This window comes from Triticum aestivum, chromosome 7A, assembly GCF_018294505.1.
Source record: "Triticum aestivum cultivar Chinese Spring chromosome 7A, IWGSC CS RefSeq v2.1, whole genome shotgun sequence".
Taxonomy (NCBI): Eukaryota; Viridiplantae; Streptophyta; class Magnoliopsida; order Poales; family Poaceae; genus Triticum; species Triticum aestivum.
The window spans coordinates 566,215,557-566,228,826 of record NC_057812.1 but is presented as its reverse complement, the minus strand read 5'-3'; the positions used below and the strand labels follow the sequence as shown (position 1 = coordinate 566,228,826).

The window sequence follows — 13,270 nt, the reverse complement described above, 5'->3', positions numbered from 1 at the left end:
ACTTTAAACTTGTTGTATGCAGAAACAGGTTGAATAAAGTATGATGATAAATTATCCGGTGTTTATTAAACCGGCCTGGCTTTCGACTATAAGTCGCCAGTATATATTTGGATTGCGCCATTGGAATCATGCGCTCATAAATCATTGGGTTATATTATTCAAATAGCCAAACTTGGCTGAATTTCCATTATGATGTTGAATGAATAAGGTTTTCATACCGGATTGTGTTATCTTGAATAACCAACATGGCTGGATTTTATTATGGTTATTAATAACAAGTATCATTGAGGTTTTCAAAGTCGCTTTAGCGCAATGGCTATTATATTGCCAATGGATATGGTTTATTTTACAATTGAAGGAATAGTCCCGAGTCGCTGCAGGCTCATGACACGGCACTTGGGGGCTACATTATTCAACTGAAGATTATATCAAATATGCAAGTCTCATGTCGCTGCAAGCATGCACCATGACACTTGGGGGCTAATGCAAAGTCATTTTTTGCTCACCTCATTGAAGACCCGACTCATCACACTGTAATGAGCCGGCCCTTGGGGGCTACCAATTGCCTCTATCAACAATTTAAGGTACAAAGCTTTTTATCCATTACATTGAAGGGTCCACTGCTCATTTGGTAAAGCACAAGGCTCTTAACCTTGTGGACATGAATTCAAGCCCCACGATGGGGGTTACATCATATGATGTTATTTTCATTGAAGAATATATCAAAATCCTAGCTCAATATTATCTTACTGAGCCGGCCCTTGGGGGCTACACGTTGCTGTTCAAAGTTTACAAGATTATATTTACAGAGTCCCTGCTCATTATTGCATAATGACCCGGCCCTTGGGGGCTACTAAGGACATCTGCCGTGACAATTCCACGACAAGCGGTGTTTCATCTACCGCAAGGTCGACGGCGGATCCCGGCGGCATGGCGCCGCGGAGGTTCGACAATGGGCGCGTTGGAGATGGACTCGCGCAGGAGGAGGAAGATGTCTGGCTTCATGGTGGCGTTGATGGCAGAGAGGCATGGCAAGGTCGGTGCATCAGTTCTGCTCTGAGGATGGACCGAGAGAAGATGGAGGTGACGGCCCTTGCAGCGTGCGGTGCTCACTGGGAATGTGCCAGACCGGTGTGGGACTCAATCTAGGTAGTGGCTTGGATGGGACACCCTGAAGGAAATATGCCCTAGAGGCAATAATAAAGTTATTATTTATTTCCTTATATCATGATAAATGTTTATTATTCATGCTAGAATTGTATTAACCGGAAACATAATACATGTGTGAATACATAGACAAACAGAGTGTCACTAGTATGCCTCTACTTGACTAGCTCGTTGATCAAAGATGGTTAAGTTTTATAGCCATGGACATGGGTTGTCATTTGATTAACGGGATCATATCATTAGGAGAATTATGTGATTGACTTGACCCATTCCGTTAGCTTAGCACCCGATCATTTAGTATGTTGCCATTGCTTTCTTCATGACTTATACATGTTCCTATGACTATGATATTATGCAACTCCCGTTTACCGGAGGAACACTTTGTGTGCTACCAAACGTCACAACGTAACTGGGTGATTATAAAGGTGCTCTACAGGTGTCTCCGGAGGTACTTATTGGGTTGGCATATTTCGAGATTAGGATTTGTCACTCCGATTGTCGGAGAGGTATCTCTGGGCCCTCTCGGCAATACACATCGCTTAAGCCTTGCAAGCATTGCAACTAATGAGTTAGTTGCGGGATGATGTATTACGTAACGAGTAAAGAGACTTGCCGGTAACGAGATTGAACTAGGTATTGAGATACCGACGATTGAATCTCGGGCAAGTAACATACCGATGACAAAGGGAACAACGTATGTTGTTATGCGGTCTGACCGATAAAGATCTTCATAGAATATGTGGGAGCCAATATGAGCATCCAGATTCCGCTATTGGTTATTGACCGGATACGTGTCTCGGTCATGTCTACATAGTTCTCGAACCCATAGGGTCCGCACGCTTAACGTTTCGAGGACAATTATATTATGAGTTTATATGTTTTGATGTACCGAAGGTTGCTAGGAGTCCCAGATGTGATCACGGACATGACGAGGAGTCTTGAAATGGTCGAGACAGAAAGATTGATTTATTAGAAGCCTATGTTTGGATATCGGAAGTGTTCCGGGTGAAATCGGGATTTTACCGGAGTACCGGGAGGTTAGCGGAACTCCCCGGGAGTTAATGGGCCATAGTGGGCCTTAGTGGAAGAGAGGAGAGGCGGCCAGGGCAAGGGCCACGCGCCCCTCCCCCTAGTCCGAATAGGACAAGGAGAGGGGGGCGGCGCCCCCCCCCCTTTCCTTCTTCTCCTCCACTTCCCCCCAAGTCCTAATCCAACTAGGAAAAAGGGTGGGAGTCCTACTCCCGGTGGGAGTAGGACTCCTCCTGGTGCGCCCGAGTAGGACTCCTCCTGGTGCGCCCCTCTCCTGGACGGCCGCACCCCTCCCCCCCTTGCTCCTTTATATATGGGGGCAGGGGGCACTCTAGAGACACAATAATTGATCAGTTGATCTTTTAGTCGTGTGCGGTGCCCCTCTCCACCATAGTCCACCTCGATAATACTATAGCGGTGCTTAGGCGAAGCCCTGCGTCGGTAGAACATCATCATCGTCACCACGCCGTCGTGCTGACGAAACTCTCCCTCAACACTCGGCTGGATCGGAGTTCGAGGGACGTCATCGGGCTGAACGTGTGCTGAACTCAGAGGTGTCATGTGTTCAGTACTTGATCGGTCGGATCGTGAAGACGTACGACTACATCAACCGCATTGTGCTAACGCTTCCGCTTTCAGTCTATGAGGGTACGTGGACAACACTCTCCCCTCTCGTTGCTATGCATCACCATGATCTTGCGTGTGCGTAGGAATTTATTTTTGAAATTACTACGTTCCTGAACAGTGGCATCCGAGCTAAGTTTTATGCGTTGATGTAATATGCACAAGTAGAACACAAGTGAGTTGTGGGCGATATAAGTCATACTGCTTACCAGCATGCCACACTTTGGTTCAGCGGTATTGTTGGATGAAGCGGCCCGGACCGACATTACGCGTACGCTCACGCGAGACCGGTTCTACCGACGTGCTTTGCACACAGGTGGCTGGCGGGTGACAGTTTCTCCAAATTTAGTTGAACCGAGTGTGGCTACGCCTGGTCCTTGCGAAGGTTAAAATAGATCCAACTTGACAAACTATCATTGTAGTTTTGATGCGTAGGTAAGAACGGTACTTGCTAAGCCCATAGTAGCCATGTAAAATTTGCAACAACAAAGTAGAGGACGTCTAACTTATTTTTGCAGGGCATGTTGTTATATGATATGGTCAAGACATGATGCTAAATTTTATTGTATGAGACGATCATGTTTTGTAACCGAGTTATCGGCAACTGGCAGGAGCCATATGGTTGTCACTTTATTGTATGCAATGCAATCGCCCTGTAATGCTTTACTTTGTCACTAAGCGGTAGCGATAGTCGTAGAAGCATAAGATTGGCGAAACGACAACGATGCTACGATGGAGATCAAGGTGTCGCGCCGGTGACGATGGTGATCATGACGGTGCTTCGGAGATGCAGATCACAAGCACAAGATGATGATGGCCATATCATATCACTTATATTGATTGCATGTGATGTTTATCTTTTATGCATCTTATCTTGCTTTGATTAACAGTAGCATTATAAGATGATCCCTCGCTAAATTATCAAAGTATAAGTGTTCTCCCTGAGTATGCACCGTTGCGAAAGTTCTTCATGCTAAGACACCACGTGATGATCGGGTGTGATAAGCTCTACGTTCAAATACAACGGGTGCAAAATAGTTGCACACCCGGAATACTCAGGTTAAAACTTGACGAGCCTAGCATATAACAGATATGGCCTCGGAACACGGAGACCGAAAGGTCGAGCGTGAATCATATAGTAGATATGATCAACATAGTGATGTTCACCATTGAAACTACTCCATCTCACATGATGATCGGACATGGTTTAGTTGATTTAGATCACGTGATCACTTAGAAGACTAGAGGGATGTCTATCTAAGTGGGAGTTCTTAAGTAATATGATTAATTGAACTTAAATTTATCATGAACTTAGTACCTGATAGTATCTTGCTTGTCTATGTTGATTGTAGATAGATGGCCCGTGCTGTTGTTCTGTTGAATTTTAATGCGTTCCTTGAGAAAGCAAAGTTGAAAGATGATGGTAGCAATTACACGGGCTGGGTCCGTAACTTGACGATTATCCTCATTGCTGCTCAGAAGAATTATGTCCTGGAAGCACCGCTGAGTGCCAGGCCTGCTGCCGATGCAACTGACGACGTTAAGAACGTCTGGCAGAGCAAAGCTGATGACTACTCGATAGTTCAATGTGCCATGCTTTACGGCTTAGAACCGGGACTTCAACGATGTTTTGAACGTCATGGAGCATATGAGATGTTCCAAGAGTCGAAGTTAATATTTCAAGCAAATGCCCGGATTGAGAGATATGAAGTCTTCAATAAGTTCTACAGCTGCAAGATGGAGGAGAATAGTTCTGTCAGTGAGCATATACTCAAGATGTCTGGGTACTGCAATCACTTGATTCAACTGGGAGTTAATCTTCCGGATGATAGCGTCATTGACAGAATTCTCCAATCACTGCCACCAAGCTACAAGAGCTTCATGATGAACTATAATATGCACGGGATGGATAAGACAATTCCCGAGCTCTTCGCAATGCTAAAAGCTGCGGAGGTAGAAATTAAGAAGGAGCATCAAGTGTTGATGGTCAATAAGACCACCTGTTTCAAGAAAAAGGGCAAAGGAAAGAAGAAGGGGAACTTCAAGAAGAACAACAAGCAAGTTGTTGCTCAGGAGAAGAAACCCAAGTCTGGACCTAAGCCTGAGACTGAGTGCTTCTACTACAAGCAGACTGGTCACTGGAAGCGGAACTGCCCCAAGTATTTGGAGAATAAGAAGGATGGCAAGGTGAACAAAGGTATATGTGATATACATGTTATTGATGTGTACCTTACTAATGCTCACAGTAGCACCTGGGTATTTGATACTAGTTCTGTTGCTAATATTTGCAACTGGAAACAGGGGCTACGGATTAAGCGAGGATTGGCTAAGGACGAGGTGATGATGCGCGTGGGAAATGGTTCCAAAGTCGATGTGATCGCAGTCGGCACGCTACCTCTACATCTACCTTCGGGATTAGTATTAGACCTAAATAATTGTTATTTGGTGCCAGCGTTGAGCATGAACATTATATCTGGATCTTGTTTGATGCGAGACGGTTATTCATTTAAATCAGAGAATAATGGTTGTTCTATTTATATGAGTAATATCTTTTATGGTCATGCATCCTTGAAGAGTGGTCTATTTTTGTTGAATCTCGATAGTAGTGATACACATATTCATAATATTGAGGCCAAAAGATGCAGAGTTGATAATGATAGTGCAACTTATTTGTGGCACTGCCGTTTAAGTCATATCGGTGTAAAGCGCATGAAGAAACTTCATACTGATGGACTTTTGGAACCACTTGATTATGAATCACTTCATACTTGCGAACCGTGCCTCATGGGCAAGATGACTAAAACACTATTCTCCGGTACTATGGAGAAAGCAACAGATTTGTTGGAAATCATACATACAAATGTATGTGGTCCGATGAATGTTGAGGCTCGTGGCGGATATCGTTATTTTCTCACCTTCACAGATGATTTAAGCAGATATGGGTATATCTACTTAATGAAACATAAGTCTGAAACATTTGAAAAGTTCAAAGAATTTCAGAGTGAAGTTAAAAATCATCGTAACAAGAAAATAAAGTTTCTACGATATGATCATGGAGGAGAGTATTTGAGTTATGAGTTTGGTCTTCATTTGAAACAATGCAGAATAGTTTCACAACTCACGCCACCCGGAACACCACAGCGTAATGGTGTGTCCGAACGTCGTAATCATACTTTACTAGATATGGTGCGATCTATGATGTCTCTTACTGATTTACCGCTATCATTTTGGGGTTATGCTTTAGAGACGGCCGCATTCACGTTAAATAGGGCACCATCAAAATCCGTTGAGACGACGCCTTATGAATTGTGGTTTGGCAAGAAACCAAAGTTGCCATTTCTGAAAGTTTGGGGCTGCGATGCTTATGTGAAAAAGCTTCAACCTGATAAGCTCGAACCCAAATCGGAGAAATGTGTCTTCATAGGATACCCAAAGGAGACTGTTGGGTACACCTTCTATCACAGATCCGAAGGCAAGACTTTTATTGCTAAATTTGGAGTTTTTCTAGAGAAGGAGTTTCTCTCGAAAGAAGTGAGTGGGAGGAAAGTAGAACTTAATGAGGTAACTGTACCTGCTCCCTTATTGGAAAGTAGTTCATCGCAGAAACCGGTTTCTGCGACACCTACACCAATTAGTGAGGAAGATAATGATGACGATCATGAAACTTCAGATCAAGTTGTTACTGAACCTCATAGGTCAACCAGAGTAAGATCCGCACCAGAGTGGTACGGTAATCCTGTTTTGGAAGTTATGTTACTAGACCATCACGAACCTACAAATTATGAAGAAGCGATGGTGAGCCAAGATTCCGCAAAATGGCTTGAGGCCATGAAATATGAGATGGGATCCATGTATGAGAACAAAATGTGGACTTTGGTTGACTTGCCCGATGATCGGCAAGCAATTGAGAATAAATGGATCTTCAAGAAGAAGAATGACGCTGACGGTAATGTTATTGTCTATAAAGCTCGACTTGTTGCAAAAGGTTTTCGACAAGTTCAAGGGATTGACTACGATGAGACCTTCTCACCCGTAGCGATGCTTAAGTCTGTCCGAATCATGTTAGCAATTGCCGCATTTTATGATTATGAAATTTGGCAAATGGATGTCAAAACTACATTCCTGAATGGATTTCTGGAAGAAGAGTCGTATATGATGCAACCGGAAGGTTTTTTCGATCCAAAGGGAGCTAACAAAGTGTGCAAGCTCCAGCGATCCATTTATGGACTGGTGCAAGCCTCTCGGAGTTGGAATAAACGCTTTGATAGTGATTAAAGCATTTGGTTTTGTACAAACTTTTGGAGAAGCCTGTATTTACAAGAAAGTGAGTGGGAGCTCTGTAGCATTTCTAATATTATATGTGGATGACATATTGTTGATTGGAAATAATATAGAATTTCTGGATAGCATAAAGGGATACTTGAATAAGAGTTTTTCAATGAAAGACCTCGGTGAAGCTGCTTATATATTGGGCATCAAGATCTATAGAGATAGATCAAGACACTTAATTGGACTTTCACAAAGCACATACCTTGACAAAGTTTTGAAGAAGTTCAAAATGGATCAAGCAAAGAAAGGGTTCTTGCCTGTGTTACAAGGTGTGAAGTTGAGTAAGACTCAATGCCCGACCACTGCAGAAGATAGAGAGAAAATGAAAGATGTTCCCTATGCTTCAGCCATAGGCTCTATCATGTATGCAATGCTGTGTACCAGACCTGATGTGTGCCTTGCTATAAGTCTAGCAGGGAGGTACCAAAGTAATCCAGGAGTGGATCACTGGACAGCGGTCAAGAACATCCTAAAATACCTGAAAAGGACTAAGGATATGTTTCTCGTTTATGGAGGTGACAAAGAGCTCATCGTAAACGGTTACGTTGATGCAAGCTTTGGCACTGATTTGGACGATTCTAAATCGCAAGCCGGATACATATTTACATTGAACGGTGGAGCTGTCAGTTGGTGCAGTTCTAAACAAAGCGTCGTGGCGGGATCTACATGTGAAGCGGAGTACATAGCTGCTTCGGAAGCAGCAAATGAAGGAGTCTGGATGAAGGAGTTCATATCCGATCTAGGTGTCATACCTAGTGCATCGGGTCCAATGAAAATCTTTTGTGACAATACTGGTGCAATTGCCTTGGCGAAGGAATCCAGATTTCACAAGACAACCAAACACATCAAAAGACGCTTCAATTCCATCTGGAATTTAGTCCAGGTGGGAGACATAGAAATTTGCAAGATATATACGGATCTGAATGTTCCAGACCCGTTGACTAAGCCTCTTCCACGAGCAAAACATGATCAGCACCAAGGCTCCATGGGTGTTAGAATCATTACTGTGTAATCTAGATTATTGACTCTAGTGCAAGTGGGAGACTCAAGGAAAAATGCCCTAGAGGCAATAATAAAGTTACTATGTATTTCCTTATATCATGATAAATATTTATTATTCATGCTAGAATTGTATTAACTGGAAACATAATACATGTGTGGATACATAGACAAACAGAGTGTCACTAGTATGCCTCTACTTGACTAGCTCGTTGATCAAAGATGGTTAAGTTTCCTAGCCATTGGCATGGGTTGTCATTTGATTAACGGGATCATATCATTAGGAGAATGATGTGATTGACTTGACCCATTTCATTAGCTTAGCACCCGATCGTTTAGTATGTTGCTATTGCTTTCTTCATGACTTATACATGTTCCTATGACTATGAGATTATGCAACTCCCGTTTACCGGAGGAACACTTTGTGTGCTACCAAACATCACAACGTAGCTGGGTGATTACAAAGGTGCTCTATAGGTGTCTCCGAAGGTACTTGTTGGGTTGGCGTATTTCGAGATTAGGATTTGTCACTCCGATTGTCGGAGAGGTATCTTTGGGCCCTCTCGGTAATGCACATCACTTAAGCCTTGCAAGCATTGCAACTAATAAGTTAGTTGCGGGATGATGTATTACGTAACGAGTAAAGAGACTTGCTGGTAACGAGATTGAACTAGGTATTGAGATACTGACGATCGAATCTCGGGCAAGTAACATACCGATCACAAAGGAAACAACGTATGTTGTTATGCGGTCTGACCGATAAAGATCTTCGTAGAATATGTGGGAGCCAATATGAGCATCCAGGTTCCGCTATTGGTTATTGACCGGAGACGTGTCTCGGTCATGTCTACATAGTTCTCGAACCCGTAGGGTCCGCACGCTTAACGTTTCGATGACAGTTATATTATGAGTTTATATGTTTTGATATACTGAAGGTTGTTCGGAGTCCCGGATGTGATCACGGACATGACGAGGAGTCTCGAAATGGTCGAGACATAAAGATTGATATATTGGAAGCCTATGTTTGGATATCGGAAGTGTTCTGGGTGAAATCGGGATTTTACCGGAGTACCGGGAGGTTACCGGAACCCCCCGGGAAGTTAATGGGCCATAGTGGGCCTTAGTGGAAGAGAGGAGAGGCGGCCAGGGCAAGGGTCGCGCGCCCCTCCCCCTAGTCCAAATAGGACAAGGAGAGGGGGGCGGCGCCCCCCCCCCCCTTCCTTCTTCTCCTCCACTTCCCCCCCCCCCCCCCAAGTCCTAATCTAACTAGGAAAAAGGGTGGGAGTCCTACTCCCGGTGGGAGTAGGACTCCTCCTGGCGCGCCGCTCTCCTGGCAGGCTGCACCCTCCCCCCTTGCTCCTTTATATACGGGGGGCAGGGGGGCACTCTAGAGACACAACAATTGATCAGTTGATCTTTTAACCGTGTGTGGTGCCCCTCTCCACCATAGTCCACCTCGATAATACTATAGCGGTGCTTAGGCGAAGCCCTACGTCGGTAGAACATCATCATCGTCACCACACCGTCGTGCTGACGAAACTCTCCCTCAACACTCGGCTGGATCGGAGTTCGAGGGACGTCATCGGGCTGAACGTGTGCTGAACTCGGAGGTGCCGTGCGTTCGGTACTTGATCAGTCGGATCGTGAAGACGTACGACTACATCAACCGCGTTGTGCTAACGCTTCCGCTTTCGGTCTACGAGGGTACGTGGACAACACTCTCCCCTCTCGTTGCTATGCATCACCATGATCTTGCGTGTGCGTAGGATTTTTTTTTGAAATTACTACGTTCCTCAACACACCCGGCTTTAGATGTTAGTCTTTAGTGCGATGTCTGTTTGGTATTAGACCCGGACATATTCGGCAGGCCTTCATCAACAGGTTAGGAGTAGCAACAACGTTACCAAGATGGTGGCTTTTGGCTTATTGATGTATCATTTTGTATGGTCTTTGTGAATAATTAATAATATAACTGCAGGCATCGTCCAGATGCAGAGACCGGGGGTACATCCTCCTTTTCTAAAAAAACAACTATATAAATTAGAGAAGGATCATTTACATGTGTAGAGGCCGGGGGTACACCCTCCTTTTCTAAAAAAAAACAACTATATGAATTAGAGAAGAATCATTTACATGTGTCGTGTTTTGCCTAGAAGGCACCCTTCTGATATTCTTTCGTTTGTACTCCTTCCTTCTTCTATGATGATCACATGCAGTTTTCTTTCATGGTTGGAAAAAAAAGCTGCTCTTCTACTCTGTGTCGTCCAAGATATGTAATGTCGGTCAAGCACATGCTCACGTGTCATGTAAATTACTTAGCGGAGAAGATATGTATTACATTTTTTAATGGAAACTTAAGAAGTTGGACCATCAATTAAGTTCTAGCAGCCAGCGGGGACTATTGCAATTGGTTGATAAGTTCCTCTCGTACATGACTTGTGCTATTTGCTCACATGCAATTTCATGCATATCACCACACCATTTCTTGCGCCAGCTCTGTCAATCTTCGGCTATTTAAGCACACCCATCCATGCCTCAATTGGCAAAGCAACTCACAATGGCTTCCTCTTCCTCATTGTTCTTCCTTGCTACCCTCCTTGCCCTGGCCTCATGGCAGGTCACTGCCTACGATCCTAGCCCTCTTCAAGACTTCTGCATCGCCGACATGAAGGCGCCTGGTATGCATGACGTATTGTGTGCGCATATATATACATGTGTGTTCTTAATTGTAGTGATGTTGTAGTTAATGGTGTGATAGCCTAGCATTGATCACACATTGAAGGTTACTACATGCTGATAATAGTTATAAAACTATTATTACTACTCCCTCCATTCCAAAATATAGTGCGTCCGCGTTTTCCGAGGTCCAACTTTGACCATAAATTTAATCAACGAGACCAACTGCGGCGGGAGAAAAAGTTATATAATTGAAAACTTCTTTCGAATACGAATTCACTGATATAATTTTTGCTCCCGCCGCAATCGGTCTTGATAGTTAAATATACGATCAAAGTTGAAGCACGTGGATAGAGAAAGAACTACATTATGGAATGGGGGGAGTATATGTTTAAGCCACACACATTTCTTACTTTCTAAACTTTATGTTACTTTCTCTATGCATGCAGTGCGAGTAAATGGATTTGCTTGCAAGGACCCAATGGCCGCAACCCCGGAAGACTTCTTCAACGCAGCCATGCTCGATCAGCCTAGGGATACTAAGGCCAGCAAGGTCAGGTCTAACGTCACCAACATCAATGTCATAAATTTCCCCGGCCTCAACACCCTCGGCATCTCGCTGGCTCGCATCGACTATGGACCGTTAGGTGTGAACACGCCACACATACACCCTCGTGCCACTGAGCTCCTCACAGTGCTCGAGGGGACACTCTACCTTGGATTTGTCACATCCAACCCAAACAGGCTCTTCTCCAAGATAGTTAAGAAGGGCGATGTATTCGTATTCCCAAAAGCAATGATCCACTTCCAAATGAACCTAGCGCATGACAAGCCAGCAGCCGCGTTGTCCTCGCTCAGCAGCCAAAACCCTGGAGTTATTTCTATTGCCAATGCAGTGTTTGGATCAAAGCCACCGATTTCGGATGATGTCTTAGCCACGGCATTTCAGGTGGAGAAGGATCTCATTCACTGGCTCCAATCTCAGTTCTGGGGGAACACCAACTACTAAATATTCTCTTTTATCTGGGCATATGAGAAGTTAATATGTAATGATATATACTCCCATCATGGAGTAGAATAAATGACATGCAATATGATGCATGCATGGTTGCGAGCTGTGAATTTTCATTTCCTTTCTGAATCGTGACAAGATATGTTTTTTGTCGGATCATGTCATGATGTGCTGGTGATGTTTTCACTGTTTAATGAATGGAATACAGAGGTGCTCCTTTCTCTCGTTGCTTTTTTTTTGCGGGAACCTTTCTCTCGTTGCTGATATATAGATCCATGATGTTAATGACAAAGCATCAATGATTGGGCACGCATGTTATTTCTAGACACAGTTTACATGCACATGAAACTTGCTTTTGCCTGACAAGTAATTTGTTTACTGAAACCAAGCGATGCAAACTTGTTCCGTGGCGGGAAATCATTTGGCATGCCGGAAAATTAAGACGTCGACCTTTAACGGATTAAGCAGCATAGATAGAAGAGCAGGGATATAAGTAGTTGTTATGATGTACTCTAGTGTCAAAAAAAACGTCTTACATTATAGAATGAAGGTAGTAGTTGCTCGCTACCAAGTAGATGCATTCTCAATAATGGTTACAGGTAAACACGAAAGATGGGGCACGCGCAGACACGCTGGGGCTATCCATGAGTATCATTGATCAATAAAGCCGAGCAGTGTTGAGCTACATCCATACGCTTCTTTGTGCTTACCCTTTTTTTGTTCTTGATAGATTGCGTAGTAGCATGGTTATTACAACAAGTTATCAGCACCATAGTGCTTGGTAATCACCTGCTCCCACACATTATTTGAATTTTAGTCAGGAATTAATCGCTTTGTTTCTTATCTTGATTGAACAATGCCGCCATCAAAACAACTGTTATTGATGATCCTAAGTAATAAAAACAAAGCAACATGCACTGGAGGGATCCGGCAAAGGTACGTTTGTGTGCCGATCCCTTCCTAAAGGTGTTGTTGTTAAACCACCATGTCGTCTGTGTGGTGTCATGAGATGGTTGGTGCGGATATGATCATTGTTGTAGTTTGCCGATCCTGGATCGGATTGCTTTGGATTTTTTTTTCTTTTTTACTCGCCTATACATAGTTTTTTCCCGGGGGAAATGGAGATTCTCATTACTTAAGGAAGCTTCTCAGTCATAACCAAGTTTACAACAAAGTCCATTGCGACATTTAGCCAAACTGCAGTTTGAGGGGTACAACGTCCATACGCGACCAGCTCATGGCTAACATTATTTTGCGAGCTACTACAGTGAGTAAATAAAATCTCCCTAGCATCACGATCTACCAACCTGTGGATCTCCTCAATGAGTGGGCAGTGCCTCGATGTACCTGTAGTGGTTACTGTGAGCATCGCCACCACCTCCGCACTATCCAGCTCAACTATGATTGGCAAGTCTGTCGGTGCAAGGCCAAGTA

At 43.8% G+C, this 13,270-nt stretch overlaps 1 protein-coding gene across 1 annotated transcript; it reads left to right on the top strand.

Annotated features, from left to right (window-relative positions):
• Positions 1-10,597: 10,597 nt before the first annotated feature.
• On the top strand, positions 10,598-12,061 carry LOC123148293 (germin-like protein 8-4). The gene is made up of 2 exons (XM_044567677.1): positions 10,598-10,826; positions 11,274-12,061. The coding sequence occupies exons 1-2, from the start codon at positions 10,679-10,681 to the stop codon at positions 11,831-11,833; spliced, it is 708 nt and encodes a 235-aa protein (XP_044423612.1). The 5' UTR covers positions 10,598-10,678; the 3' UTR covers positions 11,834-12,061.
• The last annotated feature ends 1,209 nt before the right edge of the window (positions 12,062-13,270 follow it).